The sequence below is a fragment of the Primulina tabacum genome, chromosome 5 (genome assembly GCF_025594145.1).
Source record: "Primulina tabacum isolate GXHZ01 chromosome 5, ASM2559414v2, whole genome shotgun sequence".
Classification (NCBI taxonomy): Eukaryota; Viridiplantae; Streptophyta; class Magnoliopsida; order Lamiales; family Gesneriaceae; genus Primulina; species Primulina tabacum.
Genome location: NC_134554.1, coordinates 17,277,173 through 17,290,300, shown reverse-complemented (window position 1 = coordinate 17,290,300; position 13,128 = coordinate 17,277,173). Strand labels below are relative to the sequence as shown.

The window sequence follows — 13,128 nt, the reverse complement described above, 5'->3', positions numbered from 1 at the left end:
TCTGAGATTTGAGATTAAGTATGGAGATTTCATATGAGTGTGCAAGTTTCACGAGGGCATCTATAGCCTTAAACAAGCACCTTGGGATTGGTTCGAAAAACTTAGAGATGCTCTTCAATGCATGGGCTTTGTTATGTTTAAAGCTGAAACTTCTTTGTTTGTTAAAACTACTTTTGATTGAATAATATATCCTTTTCTGTGTCGATGATATTATAATCACAAGCAACAATGCATGACATAATACTCAAGATCTCTTTCAACATTTTTACAAGCAATTTTCTCTCAACAACTTGGTGATCTCTCATAATTCTTGGATATTGAAGTGTTTCGTTCCTCCAATCATTTTTTATTCTTGACTCAGACCAAATATGTCCGAGATCGTCTACTCAAGAAAAAATGAGTCAAGCTAAGACTATACTTACTCCCATGGAAACGGGTGTTAAACTTTCTGCCCAAGATGGAGATCTTTTTGAAGATATCACTCTTTATTGCAGCAATGTTGGTGAACTTCAGTATCTAACCTTCACGAGACCAGACATTGCTTACAGCGTGAACAAAGTTTATCAATTCATGAAAACGCCTCTTATTCCACACTAGAAAGCTATGAAAAGAATCCTTCGTTATCTCAAAGATAGTCTAGACATTGGTGTCTGTTTAAAGTCCTCATCTCGCCTCTGCCTCTCTAGCTACTGTTATGCACATTGGACGATCGGAAATCGACTTCTGGCTTTTGTTGGTTCTTTGGTGCTTCCCCCATTTCATGGAGTTCCAAGAAACAAGTCGTGGTTTCTCGTTCCAGCATAGAAGCTGAGTATCATAGCCTCGCCAATGCTACATGTGAACTTATCTTGCTTCAATACCTTATAGCAGAACTTCACATTCAGTCACCTAGTTTTCTTGTTGTATGGTCTGATAATCTTAGCACAATTACACTAAGTGTCAATCTTGTGTTTCACTCCCGTACTAAAAATCTTGAACTAGATCTACATTTTGTCAGAGAAAAAGTCACGTCTAAAGATGTTGTTCAATATGTTCTCTCCTTCGATCAAGTTGCAAATGTTCTCACCAAGCCTCTATATGTCATCTCCTTCAATCGACCACGATCCAAGATCAGCGTTGTTCTTAATACCAAGTTGAGCTTGAGGGGGAAGTCAAATGATAAACATAAACCCAAAACTTTGGCCCATTCCAGGAGACCAAATGAGAAAAATGGGTCACACACACTTTAGCCCACTACAATAATACTCGGCCCATCATAAGGATCAGACCATCAATGTCTCCAGAAACTTCCACCAATAATCTTTGATTAGATTTTTTGTAACAATACAAGAGATCTTTATACATCTGTCAATATTTGGTTCGATACAATTGTACATAAATAGGAACACTATATACACAAAAGATAAGGAGAGAAAATACAATATTCGTATTCACAAAAATGTCAAAATCAGTTATGCTCGGGAAAAATATTCAGCAAGGCTGTTGTGAATTTTCACTACCGCAAGTGTACGATGTCACGTTTTGGTACTGGTATGAGTACAGATATCGTTCCCACGAGGAGTAATTATTTAAAATTGTATATTAAGTACCATAATTGACATAGTTCAACTGTATTTAGAAAAATCAATGAAATAGTTTATAATCAATCCAAAGAAAATAACGAATCATGTAAGTCTTAGCACACAGTTGGAATTCAGTGAGTAAATCAATCTAGAGATACGATTTCGCCTGGTCTCCCCTATGATAAATACAAATCGACTAACATATCATTAAATTGCATCATGTTTATTAACCAAGAACTTGCAACTTTTCTATTCCATTTTTCAAGCGATAAATAGAACTGTATTATCTATTACTAATTTTAATATATATATTCAAAATCACGCAATAAATAATATATGCAAACAAGGTTCTTTTTATGGATTCACAAGAGTTATACGTCCTTTGCACATTATAAAAATTTGCCGATGTGATTTCTCCAATCTTAATTTCAATCCCATCTCTCGAGTACTAAATTTTAATTATTTAATCAATCGAATTATGGTCAGTAATCCAAAAGCATTAAAGACAAGAAATCACAAATAAACACGATGAATTATTCCAATGAAAATTCAAAACTCCAATAACATAGGTTCGACCAAAGCTACATCAATCTCTAGGAAATAAAATTAGTTTATACTCGAATCTAGATCACAAAAAAACCTGTTTGTAATCATTAAAAACGTAAAAGTAAAGAACCTTATTAAAAACGTGTTGAAGAAAGATGAAAGTGCGTCTCCGTGTCCGGATTAAGCGTCTTCTATCTCGCGTTCCGTTCTCTGTTGGCTCTCACTTTTTGCTCCTTGATCGCCCTATCGGCTACTGAAAAATTAATTCCCCTTTTATAAAGCCCACGATGAAACCTAATAATTCTGGCATCTGAGCCGCGCGCGGCTTGTGGAAATCGATGTCTGTGTGTTGGGCAATTTTTCTCGCACGCACGTGCGCGCACTATATCCGCGCATATGCGCGGAGTCCTCTGTTTCGTGCATCTGGAAATCCTTCATTCATGCATATGCGCTCCTCGTCTAGCGCATGTGCGCGATAGATTCTGTTTTGTTGTCTTTGATGGTCATCTCTCGCACATATGTGCGTCGTACATCGCGCATGTGCGCCAAGCACTCTGTCTCACTTTGTGTTTCGTGCATATGCATGCATGCATCTGACTCGCGCATATGCGCGGGTCTCTCTGTGTGTTAAGCTCACTATTTTCTTCCAAGCGCCATTTTCATTCCTTTTCACGCCCACGTAATACGCCTTACCTAGATTCCTGAAATCACACCAAAAACAACAAAAGACGCATAATTCTGCTCGAGAAAACTAAGAATCTATACGAATTATAAGGATAATTTAAGTGCATAAATTGCATTTATTAAAGGCAGAATTGATTGTTTCAATAATAGAACAATACAAAATTTTTCAAACGGTCATATTATTGTATCTAACGTATATATCATTGTTAAAGCCTAAAAATACAAAATACTGAAGATCAAATACAAGCTTTGGAAGGAGATTCACAGAATAAGCAACCTACATGAGAAATGAGCTAGAATGAGAGCGTGTGAGGACACATTTGAAAGATACACACATTGTAATGGATAAAATCCTCACACACAATCACCAACACCTATACAAGAGAGTTGAGCTTCAAAGTTTAGTTGAGTGAGTCTTCATACAAAGACATTAAATATTGTGTTTGTAGTCTTGACATAACAGACGTTAGACATTATGCAGATTGTAAGGTTGCGGTCTACAATTAAGAGTGTGTTAGAAGTTTCAATTAGGCAAGAGATACGTCATACGTTGAAAAATGTTTGTACAAGGAATTGTATAAATCAAAGTCTTTTAGTGGAACCTTCCTAAGGAGAAGAAGGAGTGTCGTATGAGTTGTTAATCTCATCCATAAATAAATTCATCTCTATTTATTTATTGCATTTCCTTATCATTTCTACTATTTTTAAGATACATTGTTGAAGTATTTTATATGTATTTCAAATACCAATATATTGCATACCAAGTGTGATAAAATACTTCAATCAAAATATTTTTTAATCATTCAACTTGAATATCTTTTAAATGCCGTACAAAATGTTTAATCGGCTTTTTCGAATGATTATTTTGAGTGTCTTTCGCATTCACCGGTATTCAATATTTCAACAACCAAGCTATTGTAGCTCAACGATTATCCTTCAATCGATCATATCATGTTGTATGAGCTTATATGTGAATAAATATGTATTATGAGTTATCTATTAAAGTTAAGCTCAAATTAAAATGGTAAATTAAACTTTTGGTTAATGATTTTTAATGAATCTGATATGTTGTGGGAATCTTATATGTTGTGGCCTTGTGGGTCATGTGTAGAGGAAAATATATAATTTTTTTTTTTATTATGAGTTAAAACAGAAATATCACAAGAAAATAATAAATATTATCTATATAATTGTTATTCTCATATCGCACGTTATCACGTTCTCTAACTCTGACTTCATTATCATATTAGATACAAGGAGAAACTAAATGACTCTCAAAAATAAGAATGCGTAGATCTGGAACATCATGAACTCGTTCTAAAGATTTAATAATGACTTCATTTACATTTCCGCTACAATTTATAACTTTAATTCTGGATGGTAAGAGCATTATGAATTTTGTTTTTATATTTATAGATATTATCCAAAACGTATTTCCATTGTAATAGAGGATGACCATTAATCAAATATTACCAATCCAAATTGTCTCCCAAGGTCTGTAATTGCCTCAAAAGGTCCAATATATAAGCATTATTGGACCTTGTGAATAAAAGTCAAGAAGATCTTATGAAAATTGAGAAACGTGCGTTAATTCCACCCTAGCATGTGATCAGATTCTTTTCATATGAGATTTTTCCATGGATTTTCATATTAGATTTGCAAGGGTATTTCTCAAGATGTGACGTTAAAAATGCCCAGTTTGATATTCCTTATTTAACTTGTTGATTTTATATTTAATTTAAATACACTATGATTTTATGATAATTTAGTGATTAAACCTTGGCATATGATTCGATCAAATTGCTATTAGAAAAACACATGGTTTGTCTTCATACATATCTCCTGCTATATTATTAAGAATATGAACTATATTTGATAGGTTTGGCATATCCACTTCTTAACTGCAAAAACGTCATAATTTGCAATTTATTGTTTCTGTTGGGTGGAATAATAGCATGGTAGAGCGATCAAATCGTGGTGCTTGAGCTGCTGTGCGGTTTAAAAGATTTGAGTTGCACCATTACTACTAGCTATAGCTTTTGGTAAAGCGGAAATTGTTCGGTCCCACAGTTTCTTAACCTAAATGAAAGATAACAAAAATGCTCAAAAAACTGTTTGAGAAAACCTCAATCCTTAATTGGACAATATTTTTTACTTATTAACTGACTATTTTGTAATATGTGCGATTGAGGATCGTTTTTAAAGAAATTTCTTATCGCCATTTCAAGCTAGTCACTAAAAATTCATCCTTACTTAGATCTCTCCGGTTTGATACCGGATAAGGAAAATCTCGGTTTTTGTTTTCTTGTGATGGACCATGTTGTGGAATGAATCAGCGCTTCCCGATACGGCATGCAGCTAGCTATGCACGTGTCCAATCACTAGTATGTAATTAAAATGTTATTTTACTCGTTCATGGACTATATAAAATGTAAGGCTATGTTTGGTAGCCATGATAAGGGAATGATTATTAAATAATCATCTCTTATCTCATGTTTGGTTCATTTTTAATTTAGCATGGAGGCCCTTGATTATGATTGAAAGCCCTCATTATTTATGTTATTTGTGTGATTAAATATCCCTCCTCAAAGGTGTGATAATGTATAATTCTTAAATAATGATAATAATAAATTAATATAATATTTAAATTATTATTATTTTTTTATAAATTAATTTCATATATTTTTATTATTTTCAATCATTTTAAATAAAATAAATTGTAATATAAATCTATCTTAAATTAAATTTTTATAAATTTCTAATCTTGTAATTAATTCTTTTGTGAAAATAAATATTTATTAAATTCTAATTTATTTTGTTTAATGATTACCGTAATATTTTCAAATATATTTTTAATAAATATATTTAAATTAATTTTAATAAATATAAATTATAATTATAAATATTTAATTATCTATCCAATTATTTTAAGAATATATATTTAATTAACACTTGGGGTATTTTGGTCATTGCAATAAAATTTACAAAATTAATCCATCATTTTAAATCATACCAAACACCATGTTATTTATCCCACCATATTATTAATCCATATATCTCATTTTTTAATCACTCTAATTACTAATTATTTACTTATCCCATCACACGTACCAAACGGAGCCTAAAAGTATAAATTAAAATAAGTTTCATGGGGGTTTAAATTAATTTTATGAACTTGGTTAAGTCAGCTTGTTTGTGTGTTGAGTGTTTAGTTTAAAATTAAAAAAAAAATTTATGAGATCGTTTTATGGATTAATTTTATGAGGCGGATATCTTACTCGATCTATTTATATTTTTTTAATTTTTGTCTAAAAAATATTATTTTTCGATAGTATGAATCGACTCGTTCCACAAATAAATATTCTTGCAACCATCCTAAAACATAGGGGTGATCAAATTTTTTTATTAACCGCCTGAACCGTCCGAACCGAATTGCACCGCACCATTTTTCATAATATTTTATAAAAATCGCGATTAAAAATATTAATCATAAACCGCACCGCATATTCGGTTCGTTATTTTTTGCCAAGAATCGCACCAAACCGTACAGCCTAAACCGCTTGCCATAATATTAGGCCTAGAATTATAATAATTTGTGAACAACATATTCAAATAAAGAAGTTATCATTCATTATATCTCAACTCTCTTCAAAATTATTATTCTTAAATAAAACTTATCTTTTTTCTTAATTATTCTTCATATTAGTCTTTTATTAGAGTATTTATTTCTTTTGCTACAATATTTTGTTTGAAAGTAAAAAAATGATAAAATAATGTAAATGTCATTTTTGTTGTGAACGTGTTCTGTCGTTAAATTATTAACTTAGTTTTGAATCTTGATTATTGTTTTATCTATTTTTATCTTTATATGCTTTGAACTATATTTTATATTTGAAGACAATATATTCTTGTTGTTTTCAAATAAATTAGAATATATGTTTTAATATTTTTCATTAAAAAAACCGTAAACCGACCGCAACCGCTTGAAACTGCTCAAAATCGTAAAGCTAATTTTTCATGTAAAACCGCGATTAATTTTTCAAAATACTAACCGACCGCATATGGCAATTCGATTTGAATTTTTTACAAAAAACCGTAAAACCGCACCGTGACGATGACCCCTACTAAAACACTTTTGCTCCTTAAAATTATAATGTGTTATATCTTTAATCGAGTACTCGGATCTTTAAATAACTCTGGTCGGCCCGAACTCATATTTATGTCCACTGCCTTTTCACACCCCTCCAACGGAAACTTCCATAATTTCCTTCACCTTGAACGTACAACAGTTTTAAGTTCCATTTATGCCCCTACTGATCCACGCGCCACCTCGATGATGGATTCCGCCACCGAACCGCAACTGGGGCAACCACCGTCCACCCCCGTAGCTGCCACGTATTATCTCCACCCCCGCCGCGAGCCCTTCGAACACGGCCTTCTCCCCATTCCCAAACTTATATTCACCGATGGCACTCAGACTCTATCCCAAATCAAATCTGCTCTCCTCTCGTCGGATTCTAATCACCGAGTCAGCTCCGAAATGCTATCCCGAGTGTTGCAGGTTCCCATAGATCACGCTCGGCTTCTGCTCGAAACCCTATCTTCTGTTCTTCACAACGATTCCGATCCTTTGGAGAATGCTAGGGCTCCACAAGATATCGATGAAATCGGAGTGAATGTGTTTGATTTGTTGGTTTTCTTGTATATACAGAGTTACAAGAGGTTGCTGCCTAAAGGGCATAAGGACTCTGCTGCGGTTGCTGATGTGTGGCCTTCAACGTCGGCTTTTGATGGGTTTTTATCTGCTCTCTCACCATTGCAGGTGTTAAATTTTTCTACTTTTAGTTTATTTACTGTTTTATTTGCAATGTGGGTGAAATATTTATTTTTTGAAGCTGGTTTGTTGAGATATGAAAGTGAATTTTTGTTTTTGTTGATTTGTTTAGCCTGCCTTAATATGCGATGCCAGATATTGTTGGGATATATTAGAAATGCATTTTGGATTTAAATGTCTGATGTGTCATGAATTTATTGAGAAGTGAATTTGGATTTATATTTTGGACATTTGGTTTATTTATGTATGCGTTTATTCATTTTACTTATGATTAATGTTAATATGTGTTGCTCTTAATTTCCTATGGTCCCGCAGTTGAGATGTGATAACTTTCGTTTTACATGTCATTAACATATAATTGTTACTATATTATCATTATTAATATGTATGGCTCTACGTATGGCAGTTAGTACGCAGCAATAGTCGAAGATTTATGCCATCACAAGCTGATGAAGAAGCTCACCAGCTATCATATTTGCAGAAACACATAGGCAATATTTTATCCCTTTTGTCCGACTCCGTGGAAAGGGAAGACGATGAATCAATTGTATGTCCTTTTACTTATTTTACATTAATGTTGAATTCGCTGTTATTTAATTATGTTAAGATGGCGCATCATATGTTGTCCTACCACTGTCGTCTGTTTTCCTGGATGATTCTGTTCGTATGGTTAAGGTCTAATAAAAATTGTAATTCATGTTCTCGTTGGCAATTTGGCATGATTTCTTGACTGTATACCATCACTCTTTGGAATCTTCTGTTCCAGGTTCTATCTATGGACAGATTTGAGCATCTTGGATTTCTGATTCATTTTGGTGAGAAGAGATCCGAGAGAATTCCCTTGTGCCAGAATACTCCATTTTTTGCGAATTCGGACCCTGACATGCCTGATGTTCCTGTTCCTGCATCACAAGTTCTTGACTGGCTTCTTCAAAATATATCCACTACCCTGGAACACCTTGCTGATATAGTATCTCCAAAAGAAAATGTCCCCAACAATTTTTCTGACCAGGATGTTCCGATGGCTGATATCAACACAAGTTCGGCAAAGCCCTCTAGCAGTCCTCGAGGTCCAAGTTTCATTGAGGGGGTCTCCAAATCATCAGTTGTAAAACAAGCATCTGATCTCAAGGGCACATCTGTGAAGGTGAAAAGCAGCCATATTTGCATCTCACATTCCTTTTACTTCTCACATGGCCAAGATTTCCATCAAATTTATTTGCGTGTAAAATTCTGGTCATTTGAGTTTTTTTATCATGGCATATTGAGGATCTCTACATTTGTTGATTAAATGATCTGAAACTTACAGTAACTGCTTTGTAACTGCCAGATTCTATTGTTTGTGGAAAGTCATCTAAGTAGAGAGGAAAATGATAAGTCGTTATAAGTACATATCCGATGATTTTGTTTAAATTTTCTTCAATTTTTAAGCCTTAGCGGGCCTTGCTTTGATAAATCAAGCACCTTGCTCCTCAGCCATATAACTTTCATTCACCATACACCTAATAACTATGTTATTCTCAGGTTGTAAATTGCCACGAATCAGCAATTTACATATTGGCACCACTAAGATATGCCACGGTCTATGGATGCTCTGATGCTACAATTGTTCTGGGAGCCATTGGGAAGGTACTGCATTGTTAAATCCTAGTAATATGATTCTATTTGCATGTATGTCTAGTTCTGGTGTTGACAAGAGTCTTCAAATAACTAGCATGGTATTTTGATTCCCATGATGGTTACTCCAGCTATTACCTTGTTTATGATCTATCATAATGTGTGCTAGACATTGTCTATAACTTACTTAACTACACATGTATTTTTATGATACTCGTTTCCGTATTACTTGTTGATTTCTTGATTGATGTATATGAGATGTTAACATCAAATACTTCTTATTCCTGCATTATTGCACCTAATAGGCGGTCAGAGTCGAACATTGTGAACGCGTTCATCTAATCACTGCAGCAAAACGCGTCTGCATAGTAAATTGCCGTGAATGTCTGTTCTTCTTAGGGGTAAACCAGCAACCCCTTGTTGTTGGGGATAACCATAAGTTGCAGGTCGGTTTCAAATTTTTTTTTTGTACTTAAATCTATTCATTCTCCTGTAATCACCTCATTCTTTTTGAATTATAATTCTCTGGGTTAATAAGCCTATTTGTAAGTGTTTATACTTCCAAAGTCTGTTTAGTTGGGTTGATGAGATTTAATGAGATTGTATAGATAAATAATATTTGGATTATTAAAATATTTGAGTAGATGTGAAATAGTTTTGAAGAAACAATAATATGATTGGTTTGATTGATTAATTTGAGATAAGATAATAAAATTACATTTTTACCATTTTCAGTAATTAATTTAATACAAATAAATAAATAAAGATATGAAGGATAATATTGTAATTTTGTATTAAATGATTGGATTGATGTATGATAAATAATTAATGATTTGATTGATGATAAATAATAAATATATAAAATTTCAACCAAACATAACCTCATAGTATGGAATTTGCATAAACCCATACTTCTTGTTAACCTACAAAATGAGTTATCGAAGATACTCCTTTCCTTTATGTTCCCGCTAACATTTTCACACAGATTATCTTTCTTTTTCTGTTTAACTAATAATAGGTGGCACCATATAATACATTCTACTCGCAATTGGAGGAGCACATGAATCAGGTTGGAATTGATCCTAAAATCAACAAGTGGGATGAACCTATGGTACTTGGAGCGGTCGATCCACACGACTCGTTATCCCATCCAGCTGGTGTTGCAGATGTTCAAGCCGAATCTGCCATCCGCCTTGACCCAGATCAGTATACTAATTTTGTGGTATGCGCGTTAATTGGTCTTCTACCTGCATCGTCAGATTCTGTAAATGATTGCAATTTTATTCTTTTTGGTGGTGTATATTTTTCCTATTTTTATGGTAAGTTCCTATGTGATGCAATTAGTGTACGATTTGGTGACTTGCAGATCCCGAACTATTTGGGAAATGAACAACCTGGTTCCACCAAAGACAATCCATTCCCTTTGCCTGATGCATATCTTGCATCACAACAGAAAAATGTATGTTCCATGTACTGAGATAACACCTATGGATACAATTTCACGCTCTCCTTCTTTACTCTGGTTCTTTTTCAGCTATTTTATCAACTGAAATTCCGAAATGATTGCTTACTTCTTTTTTCTTGAACCTCAGCACAAAAGTTTGGAAGAAGTCAAGCAAATCTTGAGGGAAACTCAACTTGAAGACAGCCGTAAACGAGAACTATCTAGTGCTCTCCACTCATGTTTTAAAGATTGGTTATATGGTAAATTCTGTTATAATTTAGTCACATTTTTTTTTACTTTCCCTGCGGTCATACAGTTAAACATGATTTAACTTTATATGAATCGACAGCATCAGGAAATATCAGGCAGCTTTACTGCTTACAGGGCGAGTAAACGTATATACAGTAGCTGGAAGAGAACTTGATTCAACCTGTTGAAGTCCCTCTTACCATTTTTATTGATGCTAGAGGTTCTGGGACTTTTGACTTTTGATGGTGTTTGGTGAGGAGGATTTCAAGCGTTGGGAAGATTGCAATCAATCAAACACATATAAAAGCTGAATTGCATATGTATTATTGTGTTGCCAGAATAATGGTGCTATGAAATTCAAGTACAGGTTTCAGAGGGATGAAAATGACCTGAATCTCAGTGGAAATTGGTTTTAAAAGCCTGTTTTTTAAGCCTTCTACTATCCATTTTACTTCATTCTTGAAATTCATTTCTATGAATACGGGTTCGGGGCCGGGGCCTATCTCATGGCACTCGATGGGGTTATTTTAGTGACTGCGCTCGATATCTCTTGCTCTGCCAAAATGGTTGGTCAACATTATTATTTATTAGAATATTTTCTTAAGTATTTATCAGCAACGTTACTTCATTTAAAATTTACTAGCATGTACGATGCACGTAAATATCAATTATATATGATAAAAATTAAAAATTTGATTTTCTAAAAAAATAATTTGTATTATTTTGTTATTAATTTGAGTTTAATCTCTTATTGTATTAGACGAATAAATTAATTAAGAACTTATATAATTTACTTTCAAATTTTTTGTCAAATTAAAATTCAAGTTATTAATTTTATATCATGTAATAAATTATAATTAACACAATATATATAACCAAATGAATTGAAAGAAATTTTTAAAAAATATATATCCAAACATCACATATAAGACATAATAAACTAAAAATAAATCAAATTATGGACTTTATCAATGCATAATCATAATTTACATAAATTAAGCACACTAACGATAAATAACTAACAATTTAAAATATCGTGACTAACTCATCAAAAGAGTATCAAACTAATGAAATAATAATATTGATAGTAAAATCTAACTCATAATATTCCATTTAAATAATATTTAAACACCTAAATAATTTTTTATCCTTTTGTTTTTAGAATTTTATATCATAGATAATTAATTTTATATCAGAATCGATCTTTTGTAAACTACATCGATGTTTATTAATTTACTATTAAATATAATTTTAAAATAATAAATAAATATATGTAATGAAATACACATTTAAATAAGATTATATGGTAAATATCAAATAAAATCTAATAAACTCATAAAATAATTATTAAATATAAAATTTAAACTACCGGTATGTGTTTTCACATAAAAAATAAAAATATAACCAAATACATAAATTTGCATAAAAAATATTATTTTTCGTATTTGTTGAATTGGTTATTTTGATTTCAAAATAAGTAAATAAATATGTTAATATATCATACGTAAAAGCTCTAATACTTTGACAGATGTTAATCAATGATATTATTTTATATATTAAAAAAATAACATTTCATTATGATATAACTCAACTTTATTTTTCCCACCTCGTTTACAATTGGAAAAATTTCTATTATCCACACATTTATATGTATATAGAATGAAATAATTTTTTTTAAAATGAAATATGACATAATTAAATATTATAATAAAAAATAAGGGAAAAAAGTCAAAAGTATAAAACTATAACCATAAAATATGGTTAATTAGTATTTAATTATTAATTAATAGACTAAGTGTGAAATTACCACATATATTAATTGATAATGGAATAAGTAAACACATCCACACATTTATATGTATATAAAATGTAATAAAATTTTTTTAATAATGAAATATGACATAATTAAATATTATAATGAAAAAAGATATGAGAAAAATTCAAAAGCACAAAATCATAACCATAAAATGTGTTTAATTAGTATTAGTTATTAATTAATAGACTAAGTGTGAAATTGCTACATATGTTACTTCATAATTGAAATAAAAAAAATGTTAAGGGTAATTACGTCCATTCACAATTGAAAAACATTTCAAGTATTCACACTTTTGTAGGTATATATATATATATATATATATATATATATATATGTTACTTGATAATTGATATAAGACAAAATGTGAAGGATAATT

The 13,128-nt window shown here is 31.8% G+C and overlaps 1 protein-coding gene across 1 annotated transcript; it reads left to right on the top strand.

The window, feature by feature from the left end:
- The first annotated feature begins 6,996 nt into the window (after window positions 1-6,996).
- Window positions 6,997-11,313, top strand: LOC142547153 (uncharacterized). Its single transcript, XM_075655277.1, has 9 exons — window positions 6,997-7,614; window positions 8,033-8,173; window positions 8,393-8,773; window positions 9,151-9,255; window positions 9,549-9,689; window positions 10,262-10,465; window positions 10,610-10,702; window positions 10,836-10,947; window positions 11,037-11,313. The coding sequence occupies exons 1-9, from the start codon at window positions 7,012-7,014 to the stop codon at window positions 11,078-11,080; spliced, it is 1,824 nt and encodes a 607-aa protein (XP_075511392.1). The 5' UTR covers window positions 6,997-7,011; the 3' UTR covers window positions 11,081-11,313.
- Window positions 11,314-13,128: the final 1,815 nt, after the last annotated feature.

Bases quoted from the DNA above. Each gene is read 5' to 3' on its own strand.
- LOC142547153 (XM_075655277.1), top strand. From the start codon at position 7,012: ATGTCCACTGCCTTTTCACACCCCTCCAACGGAAACTTCCATAATTTC. The intron at 7,615-8,032 runs GTGTTAAATTTT...TACGTATGGCAG, and splicing joins CTGCTCTCTCACCATTGCAG to TTAGTACGCAGCAATAGTCG. The intron at 9,256-9,548 runs GTACTGCATTGT...TGCACCTAATAG, and splicing joins TTCTGGGAGCCATTGGGAAG to GCGGTCAGAGTCGAACATTG.